The 13,044-nt window shown below is 34.8% G+C and overlaps 1 protein-coding gene across 1 annotated transcript; it reads right to left on the reverse strand.

Annotated features, from left to right (window-relative positions):
* Window positions 1-10,389: 10,389 nt before the first annotated feature.
* On the reverse strand, window positions 10,390-12,798 carry LOC131437587 (protein croquemort-like). The gene is made up of 4 exons (XM_058607043.1): window positions 12,349-12,798; window positions 11,144-11,973; window positions 10,989-11,079; window positions 10,390-10,928 (listed from the first exon to the last, which is right to left on the reverse strand). Exons 1-4 carry the CDS (start codon window positions 12,778-12,780, stop codon window positions 10,809-10,811), a joined length of 1,473 nt encoding a protein of 490 aa, XP_058463026.1. The 5' UTR covers window positions 12,781-12,798; the 3' UTR covers window positions 10,390-10,808.
* Between the last annotated feature and the right edge of the window lie 246 nt (window positions 12,799-13,044).

Here is a 13,044-nt window from a genome sequence, read left to right on the forward strand (position 1 = left end):
TTAGAATATCAAATGTTTGACACTGTACAAGGAATTGAAAGCGAACATCTTAGCATTTTTGTTCACCAATCGATTGGATATTGCTTCAGTTTAAATTTGTGAATGTTTATTGAAAAATTTAAAGAAATACGTTTTGCCGAAAGTTTATAAGATTATCCAGTACTTAGTTACCCGCGGTCTCAGGGAGCCCTTTATGGGACACACCAAGCAAAAAAGGAGAAGGGGGGGGGGGGCATTTTGGTTTAATGATTATTTTCAATATTTAATTTATTTATTTATTTATTTCATTGCGTATATAAATTTTCAATTGAAGCCATTCGCTCAAACGCTGCTGGCAAAAATGAACCGTTTTTCTTGTGCAAAATAAAACAGTGCCTGAACGACATATTGAATAATAATTATCAAATCACAACAGTTTGGGTCCCGGCTCATTGCTCCATTCCAGGCAATGAAAGAGTCGATATTTTAGACAAATGTGGTGCTATTGAGTGTGAAATTTATGATAGACCGATTGCTTTCAACGAATTCTATAGCACGTCTCGCCAAAGAACACTTGCCAGCTGGCAAGCTTCTTGGGATAGAGATGATCTGGGTCGGTGGATGCACTCAATTATTCCTAAAATATCGACAAAAGCATGGTTCAGGGAACTGGATGTGAAAAGGGACTTCATTCGTGTGATGTCGAGACTCATGTCCAATCATTACACGTTAACTGCACACCTTCTTCGAATTGGACTTTCCGAGACTAATCGTTGTGCTTGTGGCGAAGGCTATCGCGATATTGATCATGTCGTTTAGGCATGCGTGGAGTATCGTGATGTCAGATCTCAACTAATAAATTCTTTGCGTACCCAAGGTAGACCATCCAATGTCCCAGTTCGAGACATTCTTGCTTGTCGTGACCTTTCTTACATGAAACTTTTTTATCATTCCATAAAGACAATTGATGTTTCAATTGAATAATTGATCCTTTTGGGACTTAGTTCTGACTTCTACTGCGTCCATCCAATAGCCATTTATTTAATTTAATTTTAATAGCAATGGTGTGCTGATAAAAACAAAATGTATAAAAATTTCACCTTATTTTTTAATTTATAGCAGTTGATTGTTTGGTTCAAATATTATGATATTTAAAAACCTGTTTTAATCCACCTAGCGGTGTAATGATGCCTTTCTCATATTTAATACTGTAGTATTCTATTCAAAATGTTTCTCTTCGATTTTTGGAAGAAAGCAAGGAATTGTTTATGCATTAACTATTATAAAACACAGAATGAAACAGTGCTTTGCTCGCGTAGGTAATTCTTAAGAAAACGAAGTGGGTTCACTATTATATGCACTTCCGGCACCGGAACCCGAAAATCGGTATAATCGAAGTCGATTCGTAAGGCCACCAATTAACATGACATACAAACTCTACTTGTTTTTATTCAAATTTTGAAAATTTTATACAATTTTACTATCGCACTATAAATGACGATTTAAATGTTTGTAGTATCCGAAAATATGCAGAAATTTTCGATAGGATCATAATACCTTTCAGTTGGGAATAACGGGTTTACAACGTTTTTTACGGTTTTTGTTTCGCCGGTTTAAGTGACGGTGTACAATATTGAACACACTTTACCCTATAGCTCCGGAACCGTAAGTCGGATCCGGATGAAATTCTGGAATTCCGTATGGAACCATGAGACCTTCCATTTGAATCTAAGTTTGTCAAAATCGGTTCAGCCATCTCCGAGAAAACCAAGTGAGATTATTTGACACACACACACACACACACACACACACACACACACACACACACACACACACACACACACACACACACACACACACACACACACACACACACACACACACACACACACACACACACACACACACACACACACACACACACACACACACACACACACACACACACACACACACACACACACACACACACACACACACACACACACACACATTGCTCAGCTCGATGAACTGAATCGAATGGTATATGACACTGGCCCTCTGGGCCAATTTTTACTAGACAGTTTTTCAAGTGATTGCATAACCTTTCTATATGAGAAAGGCAAAAATAAGAGGAATATGTTTTATCAAACTCAAATCGTTGTGACTATACTAGTATTATATTAGGATAAGAATTCTATGTAAAAGTGATGCTACGGCGAAGAAAAACTAATTGCCTTTTCCCTACACAAAAATCTCAGAATTGCGGAAGCAAATAATGTCCTCATGGTAATAACCAAATCATATATATATATATATATATATATATATATATATATATATATATATATATATATATATATATATATATATATATAATAGGGCTGAAAAGTCACCACTTGTGGCTGAACACCCAATTTAAATCTCAATAATTTAATTTTAACTCATATTCATATAAACAGTTATTAAAAAAAAAGTAAATTTCCTTATAAAATAAACGTGTTTATGAAGAAAAAACAAGAAATTTTCATTGTCTTTAGTAAGTAATAAATATTCGTTTCATTACAGTCGGTGTTGAACAGTCGTTCGCACCGCACGCATATAGCTCTTGGCTCCTGGAAATTTTTTCTGGCTACCTAGAGTTTCATTGATTCAGGGCTTCAGTCTTTTTCAAGGCTACCTGAATCACTAACAGTCTTTTTAAAGACTAACAATTAGTCAGCCAAGGCTATACAAAGAGTGATATTAGAGTGACTAAGTGATACAAAGAGTGATATTAGAGTGACTAAGAAATTAATCAGCCTTTTTAAAGGCTAGCTATTCAAAGAACTATTATTCAAAATTGAAAATTCCATTCATTTCAAAAATGCCTGCGTCCAATCGGAAAGGCAACAAGCCTAAGGCTAAAAATAATTCAATACGGAATAAATCACAATCCGTTATTCAACATTTTCCCAATAACATTCACGATCTTATAGAATCTGAATGTAAAAATAAAAGACAACGGACGGATTTCCCTTCCGTTGTTTCTATGCCGTCTAACAATATTTACGATATTCTTCCTGAATCCGATTGTAGCGACATAGAAGAAAATTCTTCAAAAATTCCCAAAATGGACGCTTGTCGTTATGGGAAGAAACAACAATCTATGCCACCAGTGAAGGTGATGCTTTCCGACTTTAAAGCATTCCGTACTGAGTTTTCTACTTTTCTCCCGGAAGTAAAAGTCTCATTTCAAATCGAACGAAGAGGAGAATGTCGAGTCTTGGCTGATGGATTGGAAGATTACGAACGACTTATTCGATATTTGTCCGAGAAACTTCATAAATTTTATTCATATGCTATAAAATCAGCAGACCCTTCAAGGCTGTCTTGAAAGGCTTATCAAATGATCAAAGTATTGATGAAATTAAAAATGAAATAAAAGAATTGCTTGGTTTTGCCCCTTCCCAAGTAATACTTATGAAAAAAAAAGGCGAATGGTACTTCTAAACCACGCTCTGGAAAATCCCATGAACTTTACCTAATACACTTCAATCGAAGTGATGTAAACAATTTGAAAACTTTAGAAAAAGTACGTTTCATTTCCCACATTAAAATTTATTGGGAACATTATAAACGGCATAATCGTGTTGCAAACTTAACGCAATGTCGTCGTTGCCAAGGATTCGGTCATGGAACCAAAAATTGTCATATGGATATACGGTGTTTGAATTGTGGTAAATCGCATTCGAAAGACGTTTGTCCAATGAATGAAACCACTGATAAATTTTCATGTTCAAATGCAATGGAAATCATAAATCCAATTATTTGAAATGTCCTGTCAGGGAAAAAATTTTAAACGCTCGTTCGCTTAGATAACAAGTCAAATCAACGACCTTAAATTTACAGAACATACCTGAAAATCAAAAAACCGTTACAAATGCCACGCCTAATTCTTCTAAGGCACCTATTTCTTCGAATTTGAAACAAAAAACAGGTACGCCTGCCAATTCGTTCTCTAACGAAAAAAATTTATTGACAGGTAGATCGACCTCGTCATCATCTTCTTCTAATGTCAGTTACGCTAGTGTAACAGGTAGAAATGTACCACTTAATTCTTCTAATGTAAATAATCAAAACACAGGACCGCCTTGCAGTCCAGCTTCTAACGAAAACAATTTATTAATAGGTAGACCGGCCAAATCATCTTCTTCTAATGGCAGTCTACCTACTAATATTCCTTCAATGCCATTCGCTTCTTTAAATGAAGTCGATTTAGGCGATATAACTGAAAATAAAATGATCTACCTACAAGATCAACTTTTTCAAATGATCATCCAAATGAATTCGACTTCATCACTTTTTGAAGCATTTCAAATCGGATGGAAATTTGCAAATAATATTATAATGAATTTAAAATTTAACAGTGATGTTAAATAATCATTTGAATATTTTAAATTGGAATGCTCGATCTTTGAAATCGAGTGAAGATGAATTTTATAATTTTCTCGAAGTTCACAAAATCCATATTGCCATTGTGACAGAAACTTTTCTTAAACCAAATGTCAAATTGAAAAGTAATCCACATTATGTGGTTCATCGATTTGCCAGGTTTACTGGAATGGGTGGTGGAGTTGCCATTTTTGTCCAACGGCAAATTAAACATCGAATTTTACCTTCTTTCAATACTGAAGTAATTGAAAACTTGGGAATCGAAGTTGAAACCATTCATGGAATTTATTTCATCGCTGGAGCATATTTGCCATTCCAATGCACCGGCGAACAATTAAATTTCTTTAAAGGCGATTTGCAAAAACTCACAAGATATCGATCGAAATTTTTCGTAATAGGGACTTAAATGCTAAGCATGTCCAGTGGAATTGTAAGCAAAATAACAGTAATGGTAAAATACTTCATAATCAACTCTCAGCTGGTTACTTCACAGTTCTTCATCCCAGTAATCCTACTTGTTTCTCTTCCGTGGAAAACCCGTCTACAATTGACCTGGTTCTAACGGATCAAAGTCACATTTGTAGTGAACCGATTACACATGGTGACTTTGACTCAGATCATCTTCCTGTAACATTCCGACTTTCCAACGAAGCTATAATTAATCCTATTAGTTCTATATTCAACTATCATAGAGCTAATTGGTTGGATTACAGATCCTACATTGAAAATCATGTGGATCATGAAACTATTTTAGAAAATTCTGCGGACATCGACACAGCAATTGATAATTTGAATCATTACATTATCGAAGCTAGAAATCTTTCAGTTCCCAAAGCTCCAACTAAATTAAATTCTCCTATCATCGATGACAATCTTTAACTGCTCATTCATTTGAAGAATGTTCGTCGACGACAATATCAACGTTCTCGTGATCCTACTATAAAAAACATAGGAATTACAAAAAGAAATTAAACATAAATTTACACTTTTGCGAAATGAAAATTTCGCTAATGAAGTTGAACAAATAAAACCATATTCTAAACCTTTCTGGAAACTATCTAAGGTTCTTCAGAAACCTCAGAAACCAATTCCTGCTCTCAAGGAAGGAAATCTAATACTTCTTACTCATAAAAAAAAATAAAAAGCTCAAAAATTGCTCAGCTTGCTTGATCAAATTAAGTCAATTATTAGGAAACTAATCAACAATATGAAGGCTCCTGGTAATGATGGAATCTTTAATATTCTTATTAAACATCTTCCCGATGTTGCCTTGAGACTCCTGGTTAAAATTTTAAACAAGTGTTTTTCATTAGCTTACTTCTCAAAAAGATGAAAAAACGCTAAAGTAATTCCTATCCTCAAACCTGATAATAATCCAACAGAAGCATCAAATTATCGCCCAATTAGCTTACTTTCTTCTATCAGTAAACTTTTTGGAAAAAATACCTTGTTGAGAATGATGTCTCATATAAATGAGAATTTAATGTTTTTGCCAGAGCAGTTTGGATTTCGTCATGAACATTCAGCTACTCATCAGCTTGTCAGAGTAACGAACATGATAAAATCAAATAAATCTTCTGGGTTATCCACTGGAGTTGCTCTTCTAGACATAGAAAAAGCATTCGACAGTGTTTGGCACAAAGGTTTAATAGCAAAAATGTCTGATTTCCAGTTTCCTATTTATTTGATCAAAATGATTCAAAATTATTTAACTGATCGTACTCTTCAGGTTAGCTATCAGAATTGTAAATTTGAATTGCTACCAGTATGAGTGTTCCGCAGGGTTCGAGCGTAGCTCCAATCTTGTATAATATTTTCACTTCTGATCTTCCAAATCTACCCGTTGGTTGTCAGAAATCGCTTTTCTGTGACGACACAAGTCTGTTAGCCACAGGTAGAAATCTAAGAGTGATCTGCAGTCGCCTACAAAGAAGTTTAAATATTTTCAGTGATTATCTGTCAAAATGGAAAATTAAACCAAATGCAGCAAAAACGCAATTAATTATCTTTCCTCACAAGCCAAGAGCTTCTTTTCTTAAACCAAACAATAATCAAATTCTCAAATTGAATGGCTTGGAATTGACATGGTCTGATCAAGCTAAATACTTAGGTTTAACGTATGACAAAAAACTCACTTTCAAGGATCACATTGAAGGAATCCAGGCAAAGTGTAATAAATATATTAAATGTTTATATCCTCTTATAAACAGAAATTCTAAGCTCTGTCTAAAAAACAAGTTGTTAATTTATAAACAAATTTTCATACCAGCCATGCTTTATGCAGTACCAATTTGGTCAAGTTGTTGTTCCACCAGGAAGAAAACGCTTCAAAGGATTCAGAATAAAATTCTGAAAATGATTTTGAAGCGTCCTCCCTGGTTTAGTACAAATGAGTTACACAGACTCACAAATATAGAACCATTAGATGTAATGTCACATAATATTATAAGCAAATTCCGACAAAAATCGATGCAATCTTCAATTGAATCGATTCGCTCTCTGTATTAGTTAGTAAGTTAGTATATAAGTTCCTTTTCCCCATTACACAATACAAGTAGGTTTAGAATTTTCCCTACACAAAAATCTCAGAATTGCGGAAGCAAATAATGTCCTCATGGTAACAACCAAATCATATATATATATATATATATATATATATATATATATATATATATATATATATATATATATATATATATATATATATATATATATATTATATATATATATATATATATATATATATATATATATATATATATATATATATATATATATATATATATATATATAATAGGGCTGAAAAGTCACCACTTGTGGCTGAACACCCAATTTAAATCTTAATAATTTAATTTTAACTCATATTCCAATAAACAGTTATTTAAAAAAAAAATAGTTTCGTTAAGTAATTGTTCAGAACGATTTAAAAAATAATTTATTGCTTCGCAGGGTACTTCATGAAATCTTACGATAATGACATTTACCTTAACAAATATTTATCAATATTTGAAAAACCAATATTTCGTCAACAATTTAGAATCGTTAGAAAATTATTCATTCCATTTTTACAAAACTTGTTCCAAAATAACATCGAGTAGATTGACTAACTACTGCATACAATTTTGTCGAAAAACTAATATTAAATAACATTTTCTAATCCACCTAGTGGTGTAATGACGCCTTTCTCATGTTACTTACATTTTCAAAAACATCACTAGAAGATTCTATCAAGATTTTTTTCCAAACTTGAATAAATTCAAAAACATTCTTTGGGTATAAAGTATCATAACCTTTTCAATTTGTAAACAGTTATTTCAAGTTAACATAGATTTAAATGTGGCAACCCTGCACGCTTTTCAAAATTGAATGAAGCAAGATGTGTGGTGTTTTCTTCTTCCGTACTAGCACGTATCGATGCGTATCGGTTTTTCTTCATTTTGTATGACAGTTAGAAAGTTTTTATATTCATTGCCTATAATTTCGGAACCGGTAGTCGGATCTGGATGAAATTGCACAGTATCTTTTAAGACACTGAGATCTTAAACTTTAATCATGATTGTAAAAATAGGTTTAACCGTTGACGAGAAATCGAAGTGAGCTCCATTTTAGGAGTTTTTCTTCACTATTATCGTTGCGTTTGGAAGCGGAAACCGAAGACTATTAGTCCAAAAGTAGATGTGTATGTCCACTAACTAACAAGGTCTGTCAACTAGATGAATTTACTAGTAAATTTTATTAAAATTGCACCTCGATTCGCCATCACTTTTGAAAAAATACTCATGAAATTGAAAAATGTTCACTTCTCGTGCTGTAATACCTGAACCGAAAGTCGGATCTGAATAAATTTTCCGGGAACTTATTAAAAAATTTCAAGACCTTTCATTTGCATCTTAGTTTGTAAAAATCGGTTAAGAAATTTCCGAGAAATTTGAGTGCGCATTTTCTCATAGATTTGCACATAATACCTTGTAATTTCGAAACCGGAAGTCGGATTGGCATAAAATTCAATAGCGATCTATGGGACCATAAGATCTTTTTTTTTTAATCTGAGTTTGTGAAAATCGGTTCCGCTATCTAAGATTATTACAATGAATATAAAATAAATAAAATTCTTTTTAGGGCATCGACATTTTATCAATATGATTTACCAGAGTTTACACACAGTTTGCATGTCGCTGTGCGCTTTGCAATACCCCAGTCTGTCCCGAGAAAAAACACAATAATGCTCGGAAATGAAAAACATTTCTGCACTATGAAATACTAAACTTTTTTTCCTACAGCTTTGGGTATAGTAGATTTCATTCCCAATGAAATTACCATTCTAATGGGGATAGAAATTTTTGTGTTGGTCAAAAACTTGCTGAGATATAGTCAATCAATATTAGCGCTTCCACTTATTATGGTTTTAAAAAAGTCGTCATCCTGCTCACACGATATCGTCCGAAGTTCAACTCTTGTTCATCTAAGTTATACATTAAAATGATCAATGATTAACTAAAATTCGCGAACCTTAAATACTATAAGAATACTAAATATTTTGCGACATATAAATATAAAATCATATAAACAAGTCAAACAGAATTCTTTATAGTTGTGTAGATTGGTTCAGTAGTTTTACCTTATGAACTGGAATTTTCATTTTAAAATTCCCGCGCTTGTCCAATTGGTCAACTTTTATTCTCTCAACGTTGGCCACACTTTTATACACATTCTGTCAAATTTTGACGCATATCGTACGACTAGTTTTTGTTTGGCGTCTATACAAAGAAGTTGAAACATTTTCGTGTGGCGATTTTTATAATGGATGAAAATTTAGAACCACGGCTCGCCTTCGAAGCGCCATTCGGTCGATTGTTGTGCGGTTTCGACGTCATATTCATAGATCCACACCTCATCACCAGTTATGATGCATTCGATGAATGTGGGGTCACTATCTGCGTTGGAAATCATCTCTTTGGCCACATCAACACGACGCTGTTTTTGAAAGAAATTCAGCTCTTTTGGCACCAGCCGAGAAGCGACGCGTTTCAAACCCAAAACATCAGTTAAAATGTGTTCGGCTGATCCATAAGAGATGCCCGATTTGCTTCGCCGATTCAATGTTTTCTTCAGTAACAGATGTTGTTGGGCGGCCAGGGATCTCATCATGATCCAAGCTTGTACGACCACCTTTGAAGCGTTTATACCACTCGTATGCCTGTGTTTTTCCTAGACACGATTCACCAAAGGCCTTTTCTAACATTTTCAACGTTTCGGAACACTTAAATCCATTTGCAACACAAAATTTGATGCACGCACGTTGTTCTAAATTTTCATCCATTATAAAAATCGCCACACGAAAATTTTTCAACTTCTTTGTACAGACGCCAAACAAAAACTTTGACAGTATGTGTATAAAAGTGTTGCCAACGTTGAGAGATTAAAAGTTTACCGATTGGACAAGCGCGGGAATTTTAAAATGAAAATTCCGGTTCTTTTTTCATCATAAGGTATGTTGATCGTGTGAAGGGGCTTCAAATCTGAGACGCTTTAAACGTTGGCTTGGCGCGCGTAAATTCAAACAACTATATCTCCGAAAGAATTCGAAACTGGGAAACATTTGGAGATACTCGTGATACCACAAACCGGTACCCATGATATACCAAAACCATCCTATGACTACTTCAACGAGCTTTTCATCATTACTCGTCGAAGCACACTCGAAAGTTGGCGAACTAAATAGAGCAACGCGGAACTTGAATTGTTGTCCTTAGGGTATCGACGGAACATTGGTTCAGGAAGATGAACGTGAGTTGCGATTTCTTTTGTATTATGTCTTGACACGAGTCTAATCACTACACCTTAGACGCGCATCTTCGGCGTTTTCATTCTAGCATTATCTGAATTTCTAGAAATATAAGACACAATGTAGTTCATTGTAGAACCTATTAGTTACTTTTCTCAAATTCCCATCCATCAGATAAAAATATTTTGTGAATTGACATCTAATTTCATGCATCCATTTTTGAAGCAGACAATTAAACTTAAACTTACTTTACAATTCTGTACGCGTGAATATAATTTAATCGCAAAACTAAGCGTTAATTGAAAGATACTGATACTGATACTGCGATCGAATCTAGTGTTGCTTCGATGATGGTTTTCAATCAAACTTTCGATTCAACCCATGTTTACTCCATGTTACTATTGATTTTCCTGTCGTGTAAATTTCATATATATTTTTCTATACGTAACTATTATTTCTTGTCATGTTTCCTTTAATTATTAAATATTGAAAATTCATGAATAAATCTTTTTATTTGAAAAATGTAAACATCCTTGTATTTAGTTAGTTTAAAAAAGTAACTGTAAGCCGAATAAAAAATATATTGAATTAAAAAATGTATCTCGTAAAAACCGAATTATTTTCAATTCTACTAGTTCTTGTTCCACCTTACTCGCAAACAGAAAAATATTGTGAATCCTACACATATTACTCCTACAACGGCCAGCCCAATGCCAATATATATTCCAATATCCGGTAGTATAAGAAGAAGCTGAAATTTGAAAATTATGTTATATTGTTGGAACTGTGACTCTTACATCCTTGCATATACCTTTACATCACTTGCAAGCTCTTCCGATAGATCCGCTTTTTGTCTGAACCATAGAATCGGTAGCATCACATCTGGGATCCCATCGAGTAAACTGAAAAATTTCGTAGGACTTCATTCTCTTTTTTTTTATTATAGCATAAAACGTTGAAACTCACGTAATTCCATATTTTTTCACTACAAGATTGACTTGCAACTGGGCCTTCACCGAAAGTGGTACTCCGGTATGAGGTTCTAGTGCTAGCAAGAATTCGTGCTGTTCTTTGTTTGGTTCCATGCCGTCGACATCTTGTCGATAGATCGGATCGGCCAGATAGAAATGTGGGTAGGACACAGTTGCCGGGGCTCCCGATTTACACCGTGACACATCTAGCACACCAGCAGCAAATACAGGACACTCAGTGGCTAGTGCAGTGCATTGACATTCAGTTTCACTGTACGTGTGTCCATTATCAAATGGTCGCTCATTACCCTTCCACTTGTATCCATCGATACCATGGGAACTGTAGACGCCGTCGAATTCGAGGGTCATAACACTGCAGATATCCGGAGAAAATACGGAGACATTAGATTTCTGTACCTCTTGAAACGGTGGCCACAGTTCACCCGTAGAACCATGAACCAAACCACATTCACCCCGAAAGAACTGGGTTTGCTTCACGTTGTTCCAACGGTGCATCATTCCCATCGTATCGAAGGAATCTACACCGGTTCCAATGGTGTAACTTCCATCATAGGTTTCGCTCTCGTTTCGCCCATAGAACCAACCAAATTTATCGAATTGTGGTAGTTCAATGGCATCTACAATCCCCGGATTTTCCTTCGCTATTTCCAGTAACGATGTGAGAAAGTAATCATCGTAACCTTCGAACAGGATCTTCTTTACTGGTACTACGTAGAAGGGTGAATTTATGATGTGCGGACTAGCGCTAATCATCAAATCTAAAAACGACTGCAAAGGATTGTTCATGGTGGCGTAACCAACAGACTGCAAATAACAACCAAAGTTTTATTTAGGTATTCCCAAAATGCTGTGCCTATTTCAAATTTACGTTCATCGTAAAAAATGTATTTGAAGTTATTATTACATCGTTTCTCATTCTACCGAAGCTCAGTTTAACAACCATCATTTTATTTCTTGAAGAAACAAAATATCTCTTACAATTCGATGAGAGAGCAAGTGAGGTTCATGTAAACATTCGAATTGGTTCAAGATAATGGATGAAAGGTAAACCAATCTGATAACTGAAATACTTGAAAAATTTTGGAAGCTTCGGCAACAAAAATAAAATGATTAAGAAAGGATATAACAATATTCGATCGAAATGAAGTTTTACCGCACTGATTACATGTGCTGACTTACCAGCAGAACAGGGTTAATCGATATTACTATGTCATTTTCAAAATCTCCATCGGAAAGCTCTGGTTCGTAGTACCAGATCCGCTTCTGGTAGAATGTTAATGTGTAATCATCATTCCACTGCAAATCTACGCGTTCATGAACTTCCCGGAAAGTATACGGACCAAGTTGTTCTAGACGAGGTTTGTAATTGTCACTACGATAATCCTCTGTATTGGTCCAGTTCCATAAGTACACTTCCAGGAACATCGGTACCGGAGCTTCCATCCAGTTGTCGAATATTTGCGAACCGGGTTGCAACACAAACTGCTTCTCTATCTCACTTCGGACGAGCTGCGGCCAAGCAAATCCGAAAATTAGAGCAAGGCCAATGGCTAATACTGAAATACCGAAAAACCACCATCCTTTAGCTCTGTTTGAACAACTGGAGCACATATTACTGCCGTTAGTCGACGCAAGTAGTGTAAATACTAATCGATTAAATAGAATACTGGTAATATATTACCAGTCAAATTATCGCCATTCATCCACGGATAACAATTTCAGCTTTTGAAGATAAGATTTCATTCGAATGAGTTATAAACTAATACAAATGACTTACGCATGGCACCTGCGCTCCAAATTATTTTTTCAGATACGGTATATGCAGTCGGAAGATTGCCACACTATGCAGTGCAAGTAAGATGATGCTGATAAAAA

Source organism: Malaya genurostris, chromosome 3, assembly GCF_030247185.1.
Source record: "Malaya genurostris strain Urasoe2022 chromosome 3, Malgen_1.1, whole genome shotgun sequence".
NCBI lineage: Eukaryota > Metazoa > Arthropoda > Insecta > Diptera > Culicidae > Malaya > Malaya genurostris.

Bases quoted from the DNA above. Each gene is read 5' to 3' on its own strand.
- LOC131437587 (XM_058607043.1), bottom strand. From the start codon at position 12,780: ATGTGCTCCAGTTGTTCAAACAGAGCTAAAGGATGGTGGTTTTTCGGT. The intron at 11,080-11,143 runs GTGAGTTTCAAC...GAAATTTTTCAG, and splicing joins GTGAAAAAATATGGAATTAC to TTTACTCGATGGGATCCCAG. The intron at 10,929-10,988 runs GTATATGCAAGG...TTCAAATTTCAG, and splicing joins AGCTTGCAAGTGATGTAAAG to CTTCTTCTTATACTACCGGA.